Source organism: Scomber scombrus, chromosome 11, assembly GCF_963691925.1.
Source record: "Scomber scombrus chromosome 11, fScoSco1.1, whole genome shotgun sequence".
NCBI lineage: Eukaryota > Metazoa > Chordata > Actinopteri > Scombriformes > Scombridae > Scomber > Scomber scombrus.
This window is the reverse complement of record NC_084980.1, coordinates 13,447,481-13,474,551: the sequence shown is the minus strand read 5'-3', so window position 1 is coordinate 13,474,551 and position 27,071 is coordinate 13,447,481. Positions and strand designations below refer to the sequence as shown.

Here is a 27,071-nt window from a genome sequence, read left to right as displayed (position 1 = left end):
GTGCAGGCATCCCACCACTGAACAGCTGGCTACTACTGCTGGAGACACACACACACGCACACAAATCCACATGTGCTTGATCAGACATACATTAAAACATTGCACAGACACAAATGAACATATTCAGGCACACTCATGACACAGATGTAACCCTGTGCAATCCAGGGTCACAGCTCCAGATGTGTAGACAGTTGTTTGCTGGATGTCCCCGCAGGTTTTTTTTGTGTCGAAAGGACTCTGGTCTGAGGAGCTTGTCTTTGAGTCTGACAGTGCAGCTTTGCACTAAACTGCTTCCTGACAACCTCCAGATAATTATACATTTATTTAACTGACACCTCCTAACACGGTGGCTGCCAGCGGCTGTCAGCAGGCTTTTGGCAGAAACTGTACTTCACACACACATATTGTATATGTGAAAAAAATGCTATTATAGTTTCTGTCTGCCAACAGTGAATAAATGCGTAAATGTTGTAATGTCTGCTATCATCAACAGTCTTCATTTGAATAAAGAAAAGTGATGTATCTGTATTGGTCATTCAAATTATTTTGCTATTAATTTCATATTTTAAATTTATTGTATGCCAAGGTGTCATTAACTCATCTCAATGTCTCCTTGTACAGATGTCTGTCTTACACTTTTACATCATAAAAATCACTTCACTTTAATGAGGTTATCACTACTTTATGAAACTTTTTATGGACATTTAATGTAGATAAGAATACTGTATAAAATCACGGTGTCATCAGATCACAAAGGTGAAGATAGATCTGTTTGCTATAACCTGCTCACAGAGATGTTCAGTATTACTCCAGTTTTCTGTTTCAGGGGTACAGTAGTTGTGGGTTGTGTGTTTCATGGAACAGAAGTTGAGTTGTGTAATACTCACAATCAGTTAATTAAATCGCCTCCTTCTGCACCGTCAGACTGATGTCATTGGAAACCTTTTATCCAGTTTTCTACAAAAAAACTAATTTTAACAATTCATAGAGTACATTTGCCTCATTTCCCTTTTACTCATCAGGTTTGGCCAAGACCAACAGAATGATAAGTATTCTATAGTGAAACAGCTGCGCTGATCACGTCAATGTCAGGAGAATCTCACATTTTGCAAACTTCAGTTATTCTGAATCAGGAACTCCAAAGTTAAAAGGCTGCAACTGTTCAGTGTCACATTTTTCAGGTTGTATCTATGGGCTGTAAACATTAATTAGGCTGCCACCAAAAACTTAAGTGTGTCTAGTTTCTCTGGCACCAAAAGCAGATCTAAATTGAATCTGAGATACAGTCATTCAGAACTTTTGTTAGTCATATATATTGATCAATAAACTTGCCATGATGAGCTTTGAATATGATACATCAGGTAACTGTCCTCACGGCATTGTTGCTTTAACATTAAATATGTATGTGTTGCTTCAAATTTAATGAATAGCAACTGTGCAAAAATGAAGTAGGCAACATTAAATGTTTTTTGTTGGGTTTTTTAAGTGAGGGGGTGTATGTTTCTGCTTTGTGTGTATAAAGTGAATTACTTGCTTCCTGTTTGCACATATTTCCGATCAGCTTTGTTTATGTTTCCAACACTTGTGTTTGTTTAGCAGCCATAATGTAGAAAGTCTAACTGAGCTCTGTGGTGCAGTTTGTCAGAGTGTTTAAGTGAATAAAACAGAGTCTTTTTGAATAAGTATACATCTGAATGTGTATGTGTGCATGTATCCATCTGTCCTATAGTGCTCCCTGCCAGTTGCTGCCCATATTGTCTGTCAGTGACTGTAGTACACAACATGCTCCAAGGCTCTCTCTGTGACAGCAGTTAAATAGACTAACCCAGCAGGCTGCAGTCCAACTTCAGCCAGGGAAAGATTAGAGAGCTGAGATGGAGATGAGGAGGGGGTGGGTGGTTGTGCGTGAGGAGACATTACGGGAAATAAAATATAGTCCAAAGGCTGGCTAGCCTGTAATTTCTGGGAAACAGCTTTTTGAGCGGACATCTGCAAATGAGTGTGTTACAGGCTTTGGATTAACCTGCCGGCAGCCAGGGCTGCCTGGTTATTTTCTCAGTAACAAACAAATTAAGTTGTTTGCCACTTTCTTCTCTTACTCATATTATTTGTGACTGAGTGCGTGTTTGTGTTTGAATGACCATTGGTTGTTTTCTTGAAAAAGGTGATTTATATAACCTGTGAACTGACACTTGATTCACACATCAAAACATGCACACACACAAAGAGGGAGTGTAAGTCTGTGTTTGGCTGTGGTGCCAGCCGTCAGCCATTACAGTTGTTATGTAATGTTTGCTATATACAGCCAACAAACAAGGAAGATGAATGTCAATGAGGCGGATCCCTCCTTTTTTCCAGTGTTCATGATCATCTTTATTATAACACACTTGAATGCCCAAAAATCCCACACTTTTAATACAGGCTTTAACCAGCCAGCATCAGAGGAGGTAGTTTAGACTTGAGGGGTACACTTGAATAACATTCGAGCCCCTCTTGATTACTTTCTCTCCAATTTCTTCATATTTTCTCTTTCTTCTTTCCCCCTGTTTTTTAATTTTTTACTCCTCTCCCTTCTATCCTCACCTCCCTCTGCCTCTCCGGCAACAAAATCTCCACTACCCTAACTCCTGAGTCTGTTCCAGGGCCTGTTTCCATAGCAACAAGTTACCATGGAAACTAGGTGACAGTGCAGTGCATCCCATCCTCCTAGCGCCGGAGAGAGGTGTTTGAGATGGGAAAGTTGCTTTTTTTTTTTTTTTTTGGTCTGTCTTTCTCCACTTACTTAACTCTATTCTCTTTGTGTAATATGTTAATTAATTACTTTCATGCAATTTTTGAGTAAGCTTTAACAGAGTATTTCAGACATTTTAAACAGCCTCCATCGTCCATCCATGTGAAGCCTCCTAAGAGGCTTCACATGTTTAGGTTGCAGCAGCTTTAACATACATCCTAAATCTGGATTAAAACAGTGTTAGTGGTAACGTGATTTAGTTGTGTTGCTTGACCTGAAACTCAAATATCTGACTTTATATATTGACCCACTTGGAGGATGTGTTTGTGTATAATCTGATATTTTCATTTTTTCCTCCTCTCTGTCTCTCTCTCCCATCCTATGAAATCTTCAATTTTACATCCCCCTGAGCCTTTGCATTGTGTACAAAGAGATATTCTCCCCAACTGGCTTGAAATAACTGTACCACTTTCCAAATGATGCAATTATACAGAAACAGCAAAAAATGGACCCGGCTTTTATGTCGTTTCAAATTTAGAAATAGACGAGAAGAAAGAGATAACAACAGAGTGCTCAGAAGACGAAGCTACTCACGTGTAAAGGGAGGGACGTATATACTGTATGTGGTCAGTTCGTTCTGTCCCATACAGTATGGAGATGAATATGTGGCATATTTTGGAACATCTCAGCAGTTTGAGCGTCCCTCTCTGTCTGTCTGTGGGTTTTATTTCGTTGCCAGATTGTTGCTTCAGTACTTAATTATGAAAAACAACAGCCTGGGGGCACGTTGAATTTTCACAAAACAATCACAGCTTCTTGAGTGCTCATCCAGCACTCGATCAGATGAAGAGAAATGGAGAGTGTGGAAGGAATGACACATAAGCTAGTAACGGCAAACAGAAGGTGTGACAGAGTGATGGAGTGACTATGTTACACCTGCTGCTGAGGTGGTACGAGTCGCTGCTACTACCAAAATCATGTTTTTATGTTGATGTATTTAAATATACTATCTTGCAAAATTTTGCACACCAATCCTGACAAATGAGTCACCTGACTATTCAGTCAAACACATGTCAGAACTGCATGAAAATACTGCATAAGACATAGCATGAAAAGTTTATCTAATTTTTCCCAGTTAAAGTTGTACTTAATTTGAGGAACTGAGGGGACCTAAGTGGGCGAGCTACTGCCCACTCCAATGCTGTAGCCGACCTGGTTTGGAGCACATGATTAGACGCTGCTATTGCAGTCTAAAAGCTGCACATTCTGCCTGCAGGATCGACTGCTGCCACAAAAATAGCTCACAAATAATAGCAACCATTCACCAGTAATAAGCGCAATGCAGGACACTATTGAATTGAGTTGAATTGGATGTAACATTTTAAGGTTGGACAAAGCAGGTCACAGCAGTGAGCATTTGACTGTTCATTCACTGGATGGGCCAGAAACACTCAAAAGAATTAGTTGGATTTTGTTTTTCGAGGCATTTTTAGACAGTCAGCACGTCAGCTCTTGATGATTTTTAGATTAGTTACAGGCTTTGATGTGCAACGTTACACTCTCGAGGTTTGATGCTGGTGGCAAGATGCAATGGGATTTGTTCAGTCCCCTTTGGGATTAGCTCAGGGGAAAGCACTCTTGATGTTGTTTGTCATTACTGTCCATAGAAATCAGGCTAACATACAAACTTTGAAAATGTGTAGTCAACTTTACTGAAGTCAAATGTACTAAAACCATATATATGACAACATGATACAAGCGTTCTTCTCCTGAAAGATTTGACTGGTGGTTTTGTTTAAGCACGTTAACTGCAGTGTATGTATGCTTTATGTTCATGCTGTTCCTCAAAGTGTAATATAACTGTAATATCATTAATTGTTTTACTTTCTAGACACAATTCCATTCATATTAATCAAATATCAACCTCACATATAGAAAGAAACATGCGTTTGATTTTCTGTTATGTCAGTTTTAGGCCAAAGTTCCTAAATTTTAAGTACCGAACAAATGTAAAAATGCTCCCTGAGAGTAAAAAATCCAGGGATTCAGCCCAATCTGAACACTTCGTTTGAAATGTTAAAACAGCCTGTTTCAGACTGAGGCTGCATGAAGGACTAGTATAAGATAAGTAATTTGTTTTTTGAACTGTTAATCATGCAAAGATATACCAGTAGAGCCCCAGATTATAAATATAGACGTGGAAATGCGCATGATACAGCCCCTTTTATTAACATTTGCAAAATTTAAAACCAAAACATCTTTTGATAGTGTTTGCATAGTGCTGACTTCAAGATAAGCTGTAACACACTGGATGGCCAGACAGACAGAAGTAGTCATTAGATGGTAGTAGAGGTGGGAGCTAATGCAATATAATCTCTGTTATCACATTATACTCTGAGACAAGTCCCATCACCTGTACCTAATCAGAATACTTGTTCTCAAAAACATTGCGCACCTAACTCAAATCAACCAACATCTTGCACCGTCAGTCCTGATGCTGAACAACAGTTGAGGAATTCCTCTTTCTGTTAAATTTGGATTAAAGCCTCATTGCTGGTGACTGAGTCCCACTTCAGTCACTTCAACATCAACTCCTACAGTTACTGCTACTCTCCTCACTGTGGGAGTCCAGTCAAACCAGGTGGACGTAAGAAAACACTTCAGAGCTGTGATAGCCCAACAGTCTGTCAGTCGATCAGTGTAGGCATTCAACCCCGCTCTGCCATGCTTGATATAGCACGATATGAATAATCATCCCAGACTTTTTCAATGACACCAGCACAGTGTGATTTGTACTGAAGCTGCCCGCTGTCCCTTGAACCATAAGAACTTGGGTTGTACTGTATGGTTTGACATTGCCAGGAGAGCTATCAGTAAGAGGTGTCAGAATGGAGCCAACTCTCTTTTGGAGTCTCTCATCCTCCAGGAAATGTTGTTTGCCTCGGGGCAGAAGCTGTTTGCTGACTCGCTCATTGGCCACACGCCAGGTACAGTACATCTCACTACAACGGAAGTATTGACAGAGAGTACCTGCTAATTGGTATTATATGGTTTTGTTGGCTTTTGTATTGTCCGGGGGGGGGGGGGGGGGGGGGGGGGGGGGGGGGGGGGGGGGTTCACAGGCTATTTCTATAGCCTGTGAACTAGTGTGTAAAATGGGGTACATATCTTAAAGTCTAATTTAAATCACATAATAAGCATTCTTGTTTGCAGTCAAAAATAACATCAAAATGTTTTTAAAGACATTGTTAACATTTTTGAACAATCATAATGATAAAAAGAAAAAAAAAAGGAATGGGAGATGTCAGGTAGCTGACAGGCTACCATTGTACAGAACAGAAACAATTTAAGCAAACTGTTTTGGCTACAAGACAGGTGATGTGTTGTTAACAGTGATTTTGAAGAGCAATGACCAAACCAGCATCTAATAGAACCAAAGTGACATTTGCTGTTACATAAAGTGCTAGCTATCTAGCCTGATGTTAGCACTACACTTTTCCCCGATGAATGTTCGTTTGGTGGCTCATTCAACAAGCTAAGATGCAGGACAAGACAGGCATTCATGGTTGTAGGTTAGATAAGAATGAGACTAATCTATGTTGTTGTTCAGAGTCTCTGGCTCTTGCGTTAGCAGGATGTTATCAGGCTCAGTGTGATCATCTGCTCTGCCTATTAACAAATGCCACGTTATTGCTGTATGCAAGATTTGATTTGCTGTATTGAAATAAAGACTCCCGCTTGCAGTGGATTGCGGAACAATATTTAAACAAAATAATGTAAACTAAGGGGCACCATCATGACATCCAAAATGGACTTCTTCTTTTTCTCATATGAGAACACAAGAAACGTGATTTATAGCGTAGTTCGTATGCTGTGGTAAACAAAACGTTTATTTTCACTTGGACAAACTACAAGGAAATAATCACTGTGAGGAAAATAAGTGAAATATTAAATAACACACCCATTTTCAGCTGACTGATTAGAGCTCCACATAGGTTGAAGTTGGGTGGAACTCTGCTGACAATTAAGTGATGTCAAAAAAACTCATATACCAATAAGAATGATAATATAGCAGTTGTCCTGCCATAGCAAGTTTAAAAGAAGTAAAAGGCGAGAGAGAGAGAGGGAAGAGGTCTAATGAGGGAACAAATAGAAACAACTGTGTGGGTGCAGTGCAAAGTAACATTTAAGATATAATCAGTGGCCCTATCTCTTCAGCTCTACATTTAAAGAAGATTATTTCCAACATACACAAAAATACACTTAAACAGACGAGCACAAAAACATAATCACACATCACAGTTAAAACTCTCCACCTATGCCAACCACCATTTTCTGCTTCCCTCCCTCTGCAGTCATCAAAGCTTTAATGTGGATCCAGTAGTTCCTCTCCTCCCTCACACACAGTACAGTCACACTACACTGGGCTCGAACTCATCACTTGTTCCCCTGAGTCTGCAGCTATGACTGCCTGACTGTGAAGGCTCTAACACTTGCCTGGTGTTCTTACTGTATAATGAGATGGTAGCAGCGTAGTTAAAGAACAGTCTTATGATCAGGTATTTAATGAGTCTTGGTCTGGCTTTGTGTGAAGAGCTGCTAGCTCTAGAATAAGTTTTTTTTTTTAAATATAATTTTGTCAGTTGTTGCATTAAAAAAGCACTGCTGTCTTTTTCTTGGTCCACACAGAGTTGAGACATTATTGCAGTGTCAGGGACAATTTTAAGATTTAAAGACAACCTGAGACTTACCCCAGACCGTTGTACAGTTTGGGAGGTTAGGGTATATTCTATGGTATTGCTAAATGTTAACAATTGAATGTACATGTTTCCTTAACTGAGAGATACCAGCGACTTGCTTGTTTTAAATTACTCACTATAAATCATGAATATTTTACATAACTGTCTTGCCAACTATATTGTAGTGTTTTAGATGTTACAATGTATTTTCCACTTCAAGTAATCACTGCTTTCCATTTATTTCAGTTCAGCATCAAAATCAAATTGAGACTTTTAAAATCGGTCTGCCCTTTCAGCTGCATTATCATGCAACAGTAAAGGAAAACATCAGAAATCGAACCCACATGAAATTGAACTGCTATTATGGCATATTAAAGCCACAGATATGGTTCTTCCTGTATGACCAATTAATGATAATGATTTTTGTTTTAATGCTTAAATATTTAAACAATTACTTCAATTATAGTTATTGATCAAAATTTGTCAAGTTCTCATTGCTGTAAATGTCAAATGTCATGAAAAATAGTCACAGCCACTAGCAAATAGTCCTTGTAAGTACGACCATCTCTTGTCATGTAGTTTTCTGTACACAACAAGTCATCAAGCACTGAAACATTTATTTCTTAAAGTTTAGTTTACAGAAAATTGCACAGGTCACTGCCTTTATCATTATGTTATGAATAGAGCCTGTGGTACAGTAAGTCCCAAATGACTCCGTGCTGTTCAAAGAAAAGCTTGACACTAATTGCCTCCTTCTGTCTTCCAACGCACACAGGTCCCTGCCACAGAAATATGCACTGTTAAAAAATATTTGGGGTCTGCTCCAAACATTTAGGGTTTAAGTTCCCAAAGAGGACTCAAACTACCCAGATTAATGTGGTCAAAGGTTTGAGTGTTTATTTCTTTGGTCCTGATTTTGTAGCAGACAGCTGATGTTACTATACTTGTGAATGGAGGAGCTGTCCACAAACTCTTTACTTTAACAGTACTGATGAAGAGGCAACAAATTTAAGTCATTGTGTGAACATGCAGATAGTGACAAGAGTTAGCAACATTTCTTGCTGCTTTAGAAACAATTAACTTATGCTGTAGATATGTGTTATGTATATCAATAGCTCAAAGACATGAGCAGACTCCCAAACTTCAAGAATAAATTGAACAAAGTTGTGTCAGGGTTTTTCATGTATATATTTTAAAATCATTTAATTTCTTTTCTTTTCTTTTTTTGGGTTGTTATGAAAACCGGCCTGCCTATGTCTGCAGCATTCCTGTGCTGTACACAAGTGTTTTCTACCTATTGCTTCTGACTGTACAATCACTGACTGTACAACTTGCATACAGCAAACAAACTGACACTAAAGAACGAACCATCTGTCTACTCTCTCTTTTCATCTTGAGGATTCACATTGTGCTCCGTGAGGTTTAAAATGACAACGGTACTGTGCGTGAACCAGTGTAGGACAGAGTAAATGCACCACTGTCCTCTAGATAAATTGACCCATAACTGTTATTTCTCTGACAAGCACCATGTTAAATGAATTGGTTTCCCTCAGCGTGCTCATTGGATCAGAGTCAGCTATTGCTCTTCCAGTCTCTCCCCTGATCAGATGTAACTACAATTTATTGGCTGCACTCATGAGTAAATGTGCTTCTCCATAATGCCACACTGGATCAAAAGCTTCTAAGTTATTTTTTGATTAGTCAAGTCAGAGAGGAAAAGCAAAAAGATGTACTTTACTTTTTGGTAGGGTGATTCACTAAGAGTTTTCTAGTGGGGTCACACCTTTGGGGGAAGAGCCTTTAAGGGCCAAGAATATTGGCTGATACATTTTCTATCACCAAGTAGCACCAAAGTGACCGGGAGGGATAGAAAACTGAAACTTGTTTTACAAGGTTGTCAAACAGATGAACGATAATGTTTAATTTGAACAGATGCTTACAGAACAATGTATTTTTTGCCCCCAAGTTGAAATGATCATTTCACTGTGGAAACATGTATAGTTATAATTTTATTCAAGCCCTGGGTGCCATTAGAATCAATAATATAACAAGGGTGGGAGTTTTCATGTATAGTTTACTGATGCAGAAAACAAAGTGTAGGCTAAAAAGCTAAAGAGATATTAATATAGGCCATCAAGCACCATCAGAGTAAGCATTGGTTGTTTGTGGGTGCCAAAATTGTTTTAAATCGCTTTTTTAATAGCTTTTCTGTGCTACTGGCCTACTGAACGGGCTGGACTATGTTACTGTGCTGCTGGAACCTCCACCGGGCTGTCCTGTCCCCCCCTTCCCTGTCCTGTGGGAGACCCCTTCAGCAGCCAGACACACTGGCCCATTTTACTTTTCTGCCTCTCTTGCTGCGTCTCCCTTCCTCTCCTGTTGCTGCCAAACTCTTTATCTGTGGCTCACCATTAAAAAGACAGAAACACACTTGAAATTATAAGACCTAATTGAGGTAGTTGTTTCTGTTTTGGCTTTTGATATCTCTCTCTGTTGATTGGTGTGCTAAATTGATTACTTTTTAATTCATGTCCACGGAGAAAGGAGAAGATGTGTGACAGTTTATGCTGTAGTAACCTAATACATTAGCTGCTGTTTAGATAATAAGCTGCAAGTGTTGCTAAAAAGAGAATGGCTACAATAAACTAATTACCCAGTCACTGCTGATGCAAGTCTACCCACAAGAACTTAATGGATAATTACATATAAGTGCAAGTGAGGGCTTGATAAGTGTAATAAGTGTCCCAGGCTTTAAAATGTAGCGTCAGATTTACAGACTGAGAAAACAGACGCTCAGAATGAGAGAAAGGGTGTGAGCCACAAAGAGGGAAACACCGTCCCTCCTTTTTATTCTGCCTGCTTCTAAGCCAAACGTGTCACTGTACCAGCCGCTCACATTTTGCTCTAGTTTCTCCACGGCTTATATTCCTCTGAGTTTTAACGATTTTTTGAACGCCAGATGAGTTTATTAATTACACATTCGCTGACTCTGTGCCTTCCCAACCAAGTTTTTCACAAAGACTGCATCATTTTTTCATCATACTGCATCAAGAATAGCAAATGTAGCTTAATTCATTTTGCATTTTTTTTTACCAAAGTTGCACACTGGTTTATGTCTTTGACTACTATTAAGTATTGTCCATGGATACGCACACACATTTAGAGAACTCTTTACAGAATTAAACACGAATTAACGCACATACACACACACACACACACACACACACACACACACACACATGCTTGGGAGTACAGGCTTGAAAGGCAGTGCAGGGATTCTGGGAGCGTGACAGTGGGCGGGTGTGTATGTCTGAAGTGTGTCTGTCTTTCTGTGCTGGTATGAAAAGTAGTTCAGTAGTTAAAGCAAACCTCACCCTGGTCCCCAATGGAAAGGGAAGGCAGAGAGGGTGAGTAGGCAGTAAGGGGGAGTGGAAAGATAAAGAAGAAAGGAGAGATAAAAGCCAGAGACGGTTATTTTTGTTGAAAAGAGAAGAAAGGGAGGTTTTAATTTTAGCTCGGCGTGCCAGATTGCCATGAGGGGAGAATGTGGTGGCTGTATGCGAAGATGCTGATCGGTTTGACAGGGATTCACGCACTTGCATGGGCACACAGCACACACACTAACATGCTAACATTACTTCTGACAGTATTGGCACGCTTTTGAAAATTTGCCTCAAGACAATAGTTTCCCTCATTTTAAGGGAAATGTCCAAGCCAAAGCTTTCAGTTTTCTTTATGTTGGAAAAAACTCTTTGTAAATGCATCCACAGTGACGCACTTCTGAGGTGCATTTAATGTCAAAAAGTAGTCACTCATGTTCTTCACTGAACTCTTACCTTCACCTCAAGTCAACCTATTAATTAGGCTGCTGAGAAAGACTTTTCTGGCACTCTGGCCACACTGAAAAAGCCTCAAATCCCAGTGCACTGTGAACATTCAGTGTTGTTTGAGCTGTTTTGCACGTCAGCATTGCTGGTTGCAAACTTTCTTGGGTCTCCTTGCCAAAGAAAGGCACACGTTTCACTGCTCTGCTGCCTGGTGTTTTTGTTTTGAGCGGTGTCCCGTTCTGACCTACATACGTTACCGTGACCACTGCTTAACTTTTGTCTCCATGGCAACATGCAGTGCAAGAGGGAGAGATGCAACTTGAAAGGCTGGATATTGTTGTCTTCCCACAGCTACCCGATTCTTTCACAGCACACATTACAGAAAAGCTTACATAAGTTGCACTCAGATTTACATCAGAACAAATGGGAAGGAGACTAGAAATCTTGATTTTTAAAATCAGTGTCAGCTTTTTAGCAATGCAGAGATGATCACAATCTACATGTACACACACACACACGTACAAGCAATATTTTTGTCCTAGAAAAGCAAGGGTGCATAGATGTTGAGGGAGCAGAGAGAAAAGGAGGGAAGGTCTCTGATGTATAATTTATCCGTGCAGTGGGTGGGCGGAGGAGATGGGGTGTGAGCTGGGTGAGGAGAAGGGAGGACAGGAGGGCAGTGGAGAGGAAATTCGGGGGAGAAAGGTGGGTGGGCAGAGTGGAGGAGGCACTGCGCTCCTTTCACGTTCCCACCATTAACCATCACTGTGGGTCTGAATAAATTAATATGTGCTATCAAAATGATGCATGCATATGGTTTTGTTTTGTTATTTTGCATATGGTGCACATCATCATATAAAAAAGCCTGCTATTATCTGAAATCAATTTTGGAACAAATTTTAGTTTTTGTGTCACTTTTAAATTTCCCTTGATCCTGAGGAAGATGCCTCGCTTGTGCAGCAACAGCCCAGTCACTAAGGGCAAATTCATACTTGCGCATGCACAAAATCAAGCGTCTTCAAGGCAGATGGTGCCCTATAGCTTGTGCGTCTTGCTCTTCGAGGCAGAAGCTTCGAGAAATAAGAAAAGAAAGACAGGAGATAAAACAGGGATGGAAGGATGAAGTCAACAAAGCAGGCTGTTGCACCCCTGGAGGGAAGAGCAGATCTGCTTTGTAAGGAGACCAACGTTGAGACCTCATTCGCTCACCCCCCTCCCTCCCCCGATCTTTATTCTCTCTCCCCTCTCCTCTATCCCACCACATTCCTCATACCCACTCTCTTTTTTTTTCCTCAAGTCGTTTACACGTTTTTGCCATCCACATGCCTGGCTGCAGGCTATGGGTGAGGTAAAATGCAAAGGAAGAGAGGCTGTGGATTTCAAATGCACATTCCTTCAGGGAAGGTGGGGGTCTGCGGAGCTACATGAGACCAGTAAACAACCACAGAGAGGATGGGAGGGAATTTATAAAATATGATATGAAAATATGACCTAAATAAAACGTGCACCTCCTCCCTGCTTTTCTCTCTGTCCCAGTTCAAGTATGTACGTGTCTGTGCACGATGGAGAGCTGTATGGACATACCTACCTTCCCATGCGTGCCCATTTGTATGCTGAAGTGTTGGTGCATGTATGTTTTGTCTGTGTGTCTGTGTTTGTGTGTGTGTGTGCTTGCAGTATCTCAAAAAGAGACAGTAGCGTTTTGTCCGTGAAGGTCTGTTGTCCAGAGATAGTACTCTGTTGTTGTCTCACCCACTGATCACCTGTGCTTAACCCACAGAGGGGAGTGCATGCAAACACACACACACACGCACACACACGCACACACACACACACACACACATAGATACACAAATGCACTCTGAGGATCCATCTCTGCTTGCCCCTCACTAATCCTCCCCTGTACCACAGCCTCCTTCATCAGTTCAGAGTAGACAAACAAAGACATTTAAAACTTTTTAGTAGGTGATCCTTTTGTGTCCACCAAGTTTTGGATTGACTGCATTTAATGCCAGGATCACACTACACAATACTTTTTTTTGTTGTTGTTTGAGATGTGTCAGATTAGGTTAATATTGTGTGGTCTGATCAACTGATGCGTTTGAATGTAATTTGTTTTTGTCCTCTAGATTTGTGCCTTTTTGTAACTAAATTGCAGCTTCTGGGATCATCTTGGCTTAACTTGGCCAATAAGTGAGACCATTATACACCTATGTGACATTATTGCTGACCCTCCAATCCGTTCCTACACATACCTTAATCTACAAAATTAGATTTATCATAAAATAACAATAAGCAACTCAAATATAGTTGTGAAGTTTGCTTATAACAGACAAGGAGGTACAAGATAAAGATAATTTCACAACTGCAACCACACACAACTCAACTCCTGTGCCTTGTTTGTGGTTTTGTTACAGTTTTGTTTCTCCTACTTAGATAATTCATCATTTATTGGGTTTTTGTAGTTTGGACATTTCAACTCTAAACTGTCTAAGACAGTGGAAAAACAATCATGAATCATCTGACAGATTGGTTTTGATATAAGAGAATTGATAAAGATGACAGTGATTGTGCTCAGTGCCTCAGGAGCCACAGACATACCTTTTCAATCTCAGATGAAGCCCAATTATGTAACCTGAAGGTCCTGCAGAGTGAAATCACAGTGGCAGATGATCTGGCCACACGCCACCCTGTCCTCATCTGACCACCACAGAGAATCCGTTATCTCATGTACAGTATCTTTAGGCAACCCAGAGCTCAGAGATGAAGGAATGAATGGATATAACAAAGGATGAGCTGTAATATTGGGGCTCAGTGAGGACAGGAAGACAAAGCAATGAATGGGAGAAATTGAGGATACACACCTGGACAAAAGGGAGGCTACACAGTAGATGAAATGTCATTCTTCTTGGATCGACAGCTTATCTTCTCACAGGCTAATGCGGAAAGGTCAGGCAGGGACCTGAATTGACATATACAAAGTTAATATTTCAAAGGTTCAGACAAGATTGTTTGGGGCAGGTCTACCAAACTAAGTCTTATTGACGTGATCACATAAGGGCCAGACAGTGTTCTGATCATTCTCAGAAAAGCTGCATGGAGAAAGGTAAAAAGTTAAAACTTTAGATAAATGGTTCCCAACAGAGTTTTAATATAAATAGTAAGCCTAGATTAACTTCAGTGGAAGTGCAAAAAAGTGTTTTCTAATTTTAGTTTTTTTTAAGACCCCTTTGCACTTTTTAAAAATGTTCATTTTGTGTAATAAAATTGAATGGTGCCACAGTAGGCACCGTTTCCTCCTCTTCCTAAATTTGAATCCAGTGGCAGGTGGAATAGATCGATGGACATTAACTGAATAAGTGAATAACTAATGTCTGAGGGAGATTTGGACCATGAGGATAGACAAGTTAGGAACCACTACTCTACATGTTTATTTAGCTGCACTTAAAGCCAAAAATACCAAATGCAGTCTGTCATAAAGCTTGTAAATTTGATGTGTTGAGTGAAATTACACATTTTCAGTGTAGTCAGTGTTTCTGGTGAACACAGTAAATTGAAAGGAGGAACACTGGTCAGTCATGGGACGCAGGTTCAAGTCTCTGTGTTAGCAGTGCATTCACCCTGTGGAGTTTTGTTTGAACAAGCCACTGAAACCAATGATAAAACTGTATATCTGATATTGGACTGCTGCTTTATCTCCCTGTAGAGAGAAATTAGGGAAAGAAAGATTTCCCCCAGTATAATAATTCTTGAATAGTTGTATTATGATTGATGTTACAACATCTTTACATAGGATTCCTCATGGGGAATTTAACTCCAGGCATCATATTACCTCATTGTTGCATTACACTCAGGTCAGGTCAGTGTCACAAGCTTCTACCATCACACTAAATAATTCAGGAGAGGCCGTGATGCTGTGTGTGTGTGTGTGTGTGTGTGTGTGTGTGTGTGTGTGTGTGTGTGTGTGTGTGTGTGTGTGTGTGTGTGTGTGTGTGTGTGTGTGTGTGTGTGTGTGTGTGTGTGTGTGTGTGTGTGTGTGTGTGTGTGTATGTTGGGGAATCGTTTCAGTTGAGATAGAGTGCGAAGATGGGTGCCAAGAGAGTGGTTTCCTCTCTCTTCCTGGAGAAGCCCTCTGGCCCACTTAGGATCAGCTTACAGATGTCTGACTGCGACTGGTTGGGCTGAAAACTGACTCAGTGTTTTCAAGGATGCTGGTTCCTTACTCCAGTGTTTGGGTGTAACATCCAGTGAGTGAGCTCTCACCCACCTGTTGCTTCAGAAGATAACCACAAACATAATGTGACTGTATTATGTGTGGCTGTATTGCAGCATGTCTGCATGTCCTGATAAATGACGTCTGTATTTTTTAACTAATACACTTGTTTATCTGTAGAGTCCTGAGCACCACATCACATCTGAACAGACCTGCCACTGTTGAGCCTTTATCATAATAATACCACTACTGATGTGTGGGTGGATGATTTACAGCGTATACTGCCAGAGTGGTTGTCATTGTGCACGTGTTGTTATACGTACAGAATGTGTAAAAATATGACTCACCATACTCACTATATCATCCTCCTCCTCATAAGGATTTCCTGTCTATGCAAACATCCCCATGCTGAGTGTGATAATCTGGGTCAGTAATGTATCCTCTAAACACATACAGTGGGTGGGGGTAATACGATGTGTGATTATGTGTCGATTTGTATAAAATGACCCAAAACATCTCTGAATTTATTTATCATTCAACCCATCCTCCAACTGCCAACAAAGGTGTCAAGCGAGTCATGGTTATAAGTGACTCATTTGCTATACAGTAGTTGAATGTCGTCTTGGGTTGCAATGACGTCAGTCCTCCAGTCACCTGTGACATAAGGCTCTGGGGTTACACAGCTGAGGCACAGGGTGTGCACCCATACATCTCAGTGTCATGAATAATGGCTGAAGGGGTGAGGTCAGGAAGTTGACTCATCCTCTAAAGGCTCTGGAGGGCTTCACCTGAACTTCAACTTTCAGTTCCAGTAATCTGACTGGTACAGAATATGTCACCTTTTACATAATTGCTATGCTAGTTTCTAACCTGCACCAGCCAATATTTTTGATATTACCTTAACACGTATAGCACAGAAATAACAGAGAATTAAGACCCATCTCTGCTTCGCTTCACATATTTACTGGGGAGTGGCACAGGACTGGCAGATGACATTAGCAAGTCGCTGATGGAAAATGTGGAGTGACTAGCACCGTAAGACTCCAACATTTTTCTCAAGAAATTGTTTAGACCTAACCAGAACTAACAGAGTGATTCCTGGGTGTACTTTCATCAGGTGGCCAGAAACACGCTTCCAAATGAATGATAATGTCGCTCCATGTCTGCTGGTTGCTGTAACAGCTTTACAAGCCAGGGAAAATGTATGCAGCTTTTATGAACATTGTAATATTTTGAGAAAGATTGCACGCCTTTGCAGTCTTACCCAGTGGTACTACAGAGTCCCATGTAGCACGGGACATTTGCCTGCAAACATATTGTGGACTGAATCTCTGCACTGGACACAACATCTTCAGTATTTTTGGAAATATGTCGTCTTAGCATATTGAGTGATCCATAAAATAGCCGATTTGCAAATGTACTTCTGCACTCATCACATGTACATAAGCAATGTTGGTCTGAAGAAATACAGTATTTAATATTACATTTCTTCCCAGTAACTGTTTGTTTTCACACAGCATCCAAGACGGGCAAATGCAGGAATCAGTTTGTTCATGTTGTATGTACAGTACAGTATATACTGTACATACAACATTTAAAAAAGCAAGGTTTTGAAAAAAAAATATTCTCCTGTGTCTTTAATGTGTCCTCTCTGACATTTTCTATCAGGTCCTTCCTAAACTACGTCCCCCTTTCCCTTCTCGCTCTCTTATCTCTGCATTATATCACTAATTTGAACCCATATGGAACGACCCATCCAGCCTTCCTCTCGCTTTTTCTCCATGTCACAGTGGAGAGTGAATAATTCATGTTCAGGCTGCTTGCTGGTGGAGATGAATCATGTTAGAAGAGCAGGATACACGTGCTCTTCTCAGAGCGACTCTTCTCTCCAAGGACCCCAGGACAGTGTGAGGGGGGAGCCACAGTGTTCTGTCACAGCTTACTTTAGAGACCACAACTACTCCGGCCTGGCTGCATGACATTACCATCCAAGCTTTCACCACAGTCACACGTGAGCCTGCATTAGCTCCTATATGCCTTCAAATCCAGGGCATGGATCCATCCACAGAGACCATGCAAAAGCTTCTCACTGTGCATCCATGTACTGTGTTTATATATGGTAAATGACATACAGCTTCATGAATCAGCCAAGCGAAAGAGTATTACATTAATAATGATTTTGTCAATTCTGTATGTCTCGAGATCAGTTTTGTAAATGTTTATAGTTGCCTTAAAATGCCTTAAAATACTTGATTATTTATATACTTAGTATACTTGGTTATTTTAATTTAAATTATTATTCTTCAAGCTTTTTCAAGAGCTAACATGCTAATGGTCTTCATCAGTGAATGGCTTAACATTTTAGCTTGTAGCTTATGTTAGCTTAATCCACAGCTGTCAAAGAACATCATTAGTTTCAATTTACTGTTCCTCAAATGTCAGAAGAAGTTGTTGAAGAAGTTTTTTGTACACAGCATGCCATTGGTCATTGGACAACAGACTAGTTATTTGGTCTATACAGTGAAAATGGTGAAAAATGTTGATCACTGTTTTCCAAAGCCCAAGGTGACATCTTCAAATGTCTTCACAGAGGATTACAGAAACCTGAAAATGTTCAGTTTATTTATTTATTTGTTCTGGACTTGTTCCTTGACTTGTTTTCTAAAAAAATAATTAAAACAATTAATCGATTGTGTTTAATTGAATAGTTGGCAACTAATTGATTAATCGACTAATCATTGCAGCTCTATAAAATTATTTTTAATATTTTGGCATCAAGGATATCAGGTCCTCAAGTGATGTCAAAATCAGTGTTGAAGTCAAATTTCAAATATTTTTCTAAAGTCACCAGATGCTTGCTTTGAGGCTGACATAATTCTATGTCATGTGACTCAAGTCCACACCTCTAAAAATGAGTTATTAGCATGTTTATACCAACTTCTTCCCTTTAATCTACTGTATCCTTGTAATTACTATCTAGTAATGTATTCGTACAATGTGTGTTGACCCCGTTTCATGCTTGTTGTATCAAAGAGTCAAAAGGTTTGTTGCTCACTGCTCACTTCTGCAGAATCTCTCTTCACTCCCACACGTCTGTGTGGCCAGAATGTGTCTGTTCATGCCTGTATTTGTTTCAATTCTCGTGTGTGTGTGTGTGTGTGTGTGTGTGTGTGTGTGTGTGTGTGTGTGTGTGTGTGTGTGTGTGTGTGTGTGTGTGTGTGTGTGTGTGTGTGTGTGTGTGTACTCTTGTTTGCTTGATGTTCTGTATCTCACACAAACAATCAACACACTATGCATGTTGATGGACCCAGGACAACAATTATTCATATGGAGGGAGCCTCAGCGTTTTCGTGCTGTCACACCATGTTAGCAGACTGCATGGATGAACAGACAGTACTGTGGACTGAAAAGCTTGGTGCTTATGGTCTGCTCCAACTAACAGCAATGCCATGCATATGTGCCTGTGTGTAGAGATGCAGAGTTGTGGGATTTAGGTTTTTGACAGATGAACACAAATGTCCAGCTATGACGTAAATGGAATTTAATCTAAAGGTATTTAATGAAAAACGACTTTTTTTTTGTGACTCGGATTTGGATTTATTTTAGAAGCTTCCCAGACAAAATTGCCTTTCTTTAGGGAAAACTAAGATTAATCACAACTTTTTCTTTGGTTATGATAATTTACTTTCCTAAGTAACCCCATCTGTTTCATAACAGATGGAGCATAAAAGCATGGTCATTCTGTTATATAGGTTTTAAACAAACCCCTAGGTTGGTCTTAGTCTGCTCTTCCAAACCTTAATAATAATAATAATAATAATAATAGTCTTGACTGTTGGTGCTTGTTGCCCCGTTAGGCCTGTTCTTAATATTGTTGCCACATTTCGAGATGTCAGCAATTAACTCCATAAGAACAATTTTATCATAACCGACAGAGCCAATACAGCCACAAATGCTAAAACTCAAATTATAATGAAGCAGTTTTGGTTCCCAAAATATAGCTTCACAACGCTTAGTATCAAATGTTTCACTGATTTTGGCTGCTCAGGTTGCAGGTAATGATGGTGGTTGTAGGAATTGTAATGATGTGGGTCCTTAGTAATGTTTTGTAATACTTTTCTTTAATTTATTTGTTTTTCTCTCAGATCAGCCGCTGCTTGAAACCTGGTGGACTGTTTGTTTCCGTTACCTTTGCCCAGCCTTTCTTCAGGAAATGTCTCTATGCTCGCGCTGAGTACAACTGGTCTATTAAACAGTACAGTTATGGTGAAGGCTTTGAATACTTTGTGTATGTGTTGACCAAAGGAGAGAAGCTGAGCCCAGAAGATGCAGCTCTGGAGAAGAAGTTACTGGAGGACAGCAAATCCCAACCTCCAAGAATCACCACAACACAGACAGAAGATAAGGAAGACTTCTTGTCTAATATTAACTTGTAAGATGAGGTATTTTAGCAACATGGTTATATTTACAGTGTCTATGGCTGGCATAATTATTTGTTTCAGGTGTCATTTTATGCATGAAGTATGATCAAGAAAAACAGAAAGACTTACATTTTGTATTACAGCACATTTATTTTTTTTGTATAGAGGATTGTTTCATTTGAGGGGCCTGACCCCTCAGTTGGCAATTATTGTGTTGAACACAATTACAACACATCTTTATCTTATCCTACCCCTGACGATGAAGAGATGTGAAAATAATGAGGCTGTACTTAAAAACCTTTTGAGAAACTCAAATGAGAAACCATTTTGCCTGCATTGCCTACAGCCACAGTATTTACAATATATGTTGCCATATCACCTTATATAATGGACATTTTTATAAAACTTTTTATATATGTGATGTTTTAAATATTTGTGACTTAATAGATTTTACTGTCTCTGTGTATTCTGATGGCCAGTGTTATGATTTGTTGCTGTGCCATGATGCTCTTTTTCTTTTTATCTTGTTTAGTTCCTGATAGAAACTTTTATCAGTAATAAGACAATTATATATTGCAGTGTCCTTAACGCTTCTGTCTCACTATATATTAAAAAGATTGTGCAGTGTCTCACTCTGTAGTGCAGCACAAGCCTGTCAGTGTTGTGCAATTTGCAAGACAAACCAGCATGTCTAGACACTATACATAACAGCAGCTCTGGCCTGCATGTGAAGTCAGTGTCAAGTCTATTAAAATGTCAGTCAGTCTCCCCTTCTGTTGGTTTTGTCTGCATCTTTCCCATGTCTGCAGACAAAAGCTGCTAATGGAGGTATGCTGCGTTGGACACACCTGTCAAGCACACTGACGCTGCATGTGGGCACATACACACGTACACAGAAGTAGCAGTTTACCCTGCGTGTTATTTGTTGAGGAAACGAGATGAGTCTTGGGTGCTGTGCTCTCTGCTGCTTAAATATAGACCAGAAAGGGAGAACGATTCAGCCGTGCAGACAGGCAGGAAGGCTGGTGACTGGAGGGGGGACCACATTAATAAAGTAGAAATCATTTATTTTTAATTCTCCACTGAGATCTAATTACCGCCTATTTTTAAGACTTGGGGGGGAGAAAAAAGGTGTGTGATTTTTCAGATGGCTCTTCTTTCTTCTCCATGATTTTCTGCTGGTGTGAAAATCACCCCCCCCCCCCCCCCATAGTTACTGTTGTTATGCCTTTCAGTCTTTCCTTTCCTGTACAGTTTACAGTGTTAATAGTGCCAAATATCTCTCAAAACTGAAATCTTTTAAACAGCGAAGTGTTCTTGATTTCAGACTGAATAAGACGAAAGCAGACGTCTAGCTGATGAACTGTGATTTTGTTGGTTGAAATAACAACAGCCAGTGGTCTTTGGTTCTCAAACTTTTTCATGTCAAGGACCCCTAAACTGACACAAGTAGACCACAGACCCCCATCTGATGAGATTTTTTGCTTTTAGATGTTTTATTACAGAAAGCATAAGAAACCCATTACCAAAATATTCATACTACTGTCACTGTGTTACTTATGTATGCAATTACAGTGAAAATAAATGAAACTCCTTTTTTGTGGGGACCCCCTTTAACTCTCCCAAGGACCCCTGGGTGTGCCCACACTCCACTTTGGCAACCAGTGCTCTAGTTAGATAATTCAGCTAATGTTACCTTCATGAGTTGGTTGAAATGTCTGTCTCCTATTGACTTTTTAATGTTCCCAGCTGACTTGTTTTAAAAAAAGAAACTTAAACTTAAAAGGGGCTCATATGCACATGATATATATATATACACATGAAGGCATTCAGGATTCTCATCAGTTGAGTGATGACAAACACAGGGAAATAAAACAAACTTCAATAAGACAAAACTTCTTTTTTATGGCATTATAGAGCCAATTAGGACTAGCATTACATAGTAGAAGTATGACAAGGAGAAATGTAAGATCAGACTTGTCTTTTTGTTTTATTAAAAACCATGTTTGGCTGCTTAGCTTTACTACATACTTGTTCATATTTTCAAAAAGTATCTTTGACTAACATTTGAAGACAAAAAACCTTCAGGATGAGGACTGACTGATGTGTTTGGCAAATGTAACGCTAATTTGGATAACGTTTTTTGAGGTTTGCTGGAGTGTAAACTTCCCCCAGTCAAAACAAATGTTATCATTAAACCCTGACAGCATCCTGCTCCCACACAGACAAAAAATACTACATACATAGGTAGCACAGATAAACATTTAATTTAATTTAATCTAATCCAATACTTACACTTTTGTTGTTATGCTTTTCTTGGAAAGAAAAGATAATAGAGACACCGCCCTCCACAATCTTTAAATTCTGAGTATCTCTTTTACTAGATCTCTGTGCCGACCATTTAAAAAAGTTTTGTCGACTATAGTTTTTCAGGTGAAGACTTTCATTTCAATCTCAAAATTCACAGTTATTTTGGTTGCACTTGAGTCCCTTGTTCTGTGTTTGGAAGGAATAAAATCCTCTGAATTTTAGTCTTTTTGTGTCCTTTATTCTTGAGCTGCCTACTAACAAAACAATAATGTGACATGACTACACTCTCATTCCCTTAAATTACATTGGCCTATTCTCATGTTATGCACAGTCACATGTTAAGATGCATCATTATCAGACAACGATGGTCTTAATCTCACACACTCTTTATCTTCCATCACAACAATGTATTGTCTCTGTGTAAACCCCATTGGAGAGTTTGGCTATTGTCTGGTTTCCGTGGTGACGAAATGGGTGCAATTCCCTGACCATCCGAATAGGAGGGTTTTTTTTAAAAAACCTATTCGGCCTGGCAGGATGACAGGAGGGTGCTTATGTAAGTCTTAAGTGGCAGTCGGTTTGATATTGACAATCAGTGTTGCGGGAGGTCAGCTACACTGCAGCATTGGGATATCCAACATTTGATGGATTCAGCTGTCTGTGTAGATGGATGTATGTGTTGCAACATGCAGACATTCAGGGTTTCTGCCCCCCGCCCCCCAAAGTGTGATGCAATTTCCAACACTTTCTGCCTTCAATATCTATTCTGTCAATATTGAAATTCAGCACTTTTTTCCCCTGCTCCCTTTGTTGGACTGACTGATATGCAATGGCAGAGGCCCCGACAGTGAGATTTAACTTGACTGGACTTAAGTTATATAACCACAGAGCAGGTCACAGGCCCCACACAGGAGAATTTTAGTCATCATTTTCTCCTAAACACAAAACCTTTTCCTCTTCTGTGAATTTTTGTCCCGTTTCTTCAGCTGATCACCTGTTATCAAAGTACCTGAGGTATGATTTAATATGAAGTGCTTTGTGTTTATGTGTGTATGTGTGTGCACAATAGAAGAGCCAGAATTTTTTCTCTCTCCTGCTGCTAATTGTCCTCCATGCTCTGTTGCCCAAGGGCAGCAACAACACTAATCTACTGCATGCTCAATGCCTTTTTCTCTTTCTCTTGTCTCTCTGTCTGCCTCTCCCTTTCACTCTCTCAATCACTCTTCTTCTCACCACACCGCCCTCTCTGTCTGCATAGGCCGCCCTCTCTTCCTGCATAGATTGACTTGAGTGCTTTTGGTGTGTGTGTGTGTGTGTGTGTGTGTGTGATATAACTCATGCAAGTCAAAAGGTCTATTGCATGCTTTACCAAACATCTCTGATTTTTCTCTGCCGGTTTGTCTGTTTGTGTTTCAACTGAATCACGACACACTGTAGGACTACTGCCTGTTTGAACTGAATATATGCAGCTGAAATTCAGAGCTTTTTTGGTGATTATTAAAGGGGAAATTTTAGATGATTATGGTCATCATTCCAACTACATGATAATGTTGCAATCACTAAATTAACCACTTAAATCTAGAAATATGGCAGCATCCCTAAAAACAAGTCAGGTAGAGTAAAAATAAGTTAGTTAAACTTTGGAAAATACAACAAATGTAAATAGTTAAATTATAACCCAAACTGTCCATTCTAAACATTCCTAAAATTAGAGACTTGGTAGTGCGCTTATATTGTATGAACATAATCAGTGTTGAAGAACATAACACTACCACTGTCTGTGAAAGATTTGTAACACTCTACAGCAAAGAGAAAATGCTAATTAATCTGCAGTGTTTCTTTATTTTTTCACTTCCATTTAGTTCCATAAAATTCCTCCTGAAACTATGAACGCACACAGTTTTCTGTGTAATGAGGTTTTATTACCAACATTTCAAATGTATTTTTTAAAAACAACATTATAATCATATTTTTTTTCTAATACTTGCCTTTTTCCTATTGACTATCTTTTATCCTGTAAAACCTCCAAAAGTTATTCAAGTGAAACAATCTTAGAAGGGATACAGCGTGATGTTTCTTACCCTGTCAGACTTTTTTGTTTCAAGAGTTATTTTGGTGAGTACAATTTTATTGTAACAGATAATAATTATGACCAAGACAATAAAGATGAAGATAAGTTGTAATAAACTGGAATTTCCCAAACACAGCCATTATAACCAGTCATTTTAGACTTGTGTAGATAAGATTGAGGGAACCACCAATGGAAACCAATCTGCATGCAGTGTGGACAAAGAGAGTGCACTGTTGCTACTTTCAACAGCACTGTATATCTGCCCATCTTCCCTGGGGCAGCATAATGGCATAATATACTGTATGGCAGGCTTATGTAACTGGAGGAGCAATATTAATGGACGTCCTCTCAGGATGGGGCAAAAGTAGAATCAGATCAAAGCTCTCTGTCCAAACTGAGTACACGCTCAGTTTGAGCCTAAAACAGAATTGCTCTTAGCTGTGTGTGAGATAGCAACAGAGGGTACAATGGCACTCAAAATGTACAGTGGTCTTCATGTGCTGCTGCTTTAGCATTGTGTTTGTTATGTACATTCAAACGTCTGCATGTTTGTTATGCTTGTATTTCCAGTGTCTGTCCATTGGGAAGGCATCTGGAGCATGTATGTGTTGACCCCAACATGTCCTGAACTCCCGGCCCATCTGCCAGGTCAAGACACAGGAGCCACAAAGACCCTGTGTTACATCTACTGCTCCAACTATCAGTCAAATAACCCCTGACCCTCACAGCTAAAATATGATGACTACAATTAAACCTCATCAGAGGGAGCAGCTCATTAGTTGTTGCTTTAGATGTCCTACTTTACAATTCAAGGGATAAATCTGGCATTGTGTTCTTTTTATTATTATCAACAAATCCTATTAAAAGACTAAACCAACAATAATTTCATCCTACTAAAAAGGAATTGTCTCTTGCCAAAGCCTGATGTACTGATAGATGAAAAATAAAAGACAAGCCTGAATACATGAGTGTAGAAACAAAATAATTGCAGATATTTTCAGTCAGGAAGGGTTTGGTGAGGAGGATGAATAATGATGTTAATCATATTCTGTGGCCTTTGCTGTCACTAGATCTCACCCAACTGAGCACTACATCAACCACCGTAATAAAAACACCAAACCAGGAAACATCTTTTTAGAAGAATGGTCTCTCATTCCCCCAGCAAGAATTAAGAGAAGATGAGAATCTGCTAATCTTCTAATTTATATCACCCATCTGTTGCCAGTGTTTATTTTTTCATAACTCTTCAAATACTGGAAAAAAAGTGTTAACATACAACTCTGCTCTTGAACATACTCAAAGGTGAGCCTGCCAAGAAGTCACTCTTCAGAGAATGCACTGATGGGATTTAATTGAGATAGAGCCAAACCAATGCTGTCATTTTGAGGCAGAAACCAATATCAACATTTTAGAGTTTTCATTTTTGCGATTTTCACTTTTTCTACAAAAGCATAATATAACAATTTTGATATAAATCTTTCCTCAGTGGTTGTTAAAGAACTGAGCAGGATATTTTAAGATGAAAAATTAACTTGTCATTCTCTCAGGTGGACAAACTGTAATAGATGTTTGTAAGTTACCTCAAACATATCGATGGCACTTCTGAACTCCAATTTCATGTTACTTACAGCCAACTAACAGTATCAGCAGAGACGATATATCTGCAATAAACTAATATCTACTGATTCCTACAATATTTTGTGAATTTTAAATGGTTTTTGGATGACAATGGCACAGACACACTTTGGTTACACAGACTATACTGTTTTTTGGGATAAAGTCATTGTTGGTTTTTATATCCAAAAATCAGTGTTAGCCTTTAAGTCTACTGTCTCTCAAATAGTTCAGAAATATTTAGGCTTAAAATATTTGGAGGATTTTTCAACCTCAAAAATGCATAAAATGTATATAACACTAAAAAGAGAACAATAGTGCCACCTTATTAGTTGGACTTTAATGAATTACTATAAAAGCCACAGTCACACTCATAACAGAGAGAGGGGGGCGTGTGGCAGGGCCCACACAATAAAACATCTGCCCAAATATGTCAATCCGGTTCCGGCCTTCCTGAGATACACATTACTGTGAAAAGTGTAATTGTCCATGGCCTCAGACAGCCACACACACGCTCACATACACACACACGACATCAACAACAACAATGTGATCGATAGCACTATGTGTTCATTCAGCACAGTGCTGATGTGCTGACAGTCAATAATCTCACTGATGGGAATGTGGTCGCTTACACTGATGACACTTTGTTGATGTTTCGTTATTAGAGTGAAGTGCAACTCAGAGTGAGGATCAGTGTTCATGTATTGTTGTCAGAACATATGGCTTTTTATAGACGCAGCCTGGTACTCTAGATGTTTTTTTTTTTTTACAAATGCTACAACAAATGAGAGAGAAAAATGTGTCACTTCTGCAGCGGGATTTACAGGAAGATTCGTAGCATAATTACAAGTCATTTGTCTGAGTTATCGAGGCTGTCCACTATCTATACATCTGTAGAAAGGGGTGATATCAACTGACACAATTTCCTGACTGACATGTTTGCAAACAATGTAGTACAGTGTTCTTCCCCTTTTACTGAATGTTTCACCTTATTTCACAGATTTAGGTTTTTCTTGTAGCAGCAACTGTAGCAATGTTGTTTTAGACTTTGTGTGAGAGCCTCTGTACTATAAGCCCAGAATCTGATAGATGATCATGTGGCCAGTTGTGGCTCCCCAAGGGTCTGCGGTTTAATGGATTCA

At 39.5% G+C, this 27,071-nt stretch overlaps 1 protein-coding gene across 1 annotated transcript in view; it reads left to right on the top strand.

Annotated features, from left to right (window-relative positions):
• Positions 1-20,228, top strand: part of ece2a (endothelin converting enzyme 2a) — an 83,317-nt gene extending 63,089 nt beyond the window's left edge. Inside the window, exon 4 of the mRNA XM_062429018.1 lies at positions 19,656-20,228. Within this exon, the coding sequence (XP_062285002.1) occupies positions 19,656-19,946 (291 nt within the window). The 3' untranslated portion in view covers positions 19,947-20,228. The remainder of the gene's footprint in view (positions 1-19,655) is intronic.
• Positions 20,229-27,071: the final 6,843 nt, after the last annotated feature.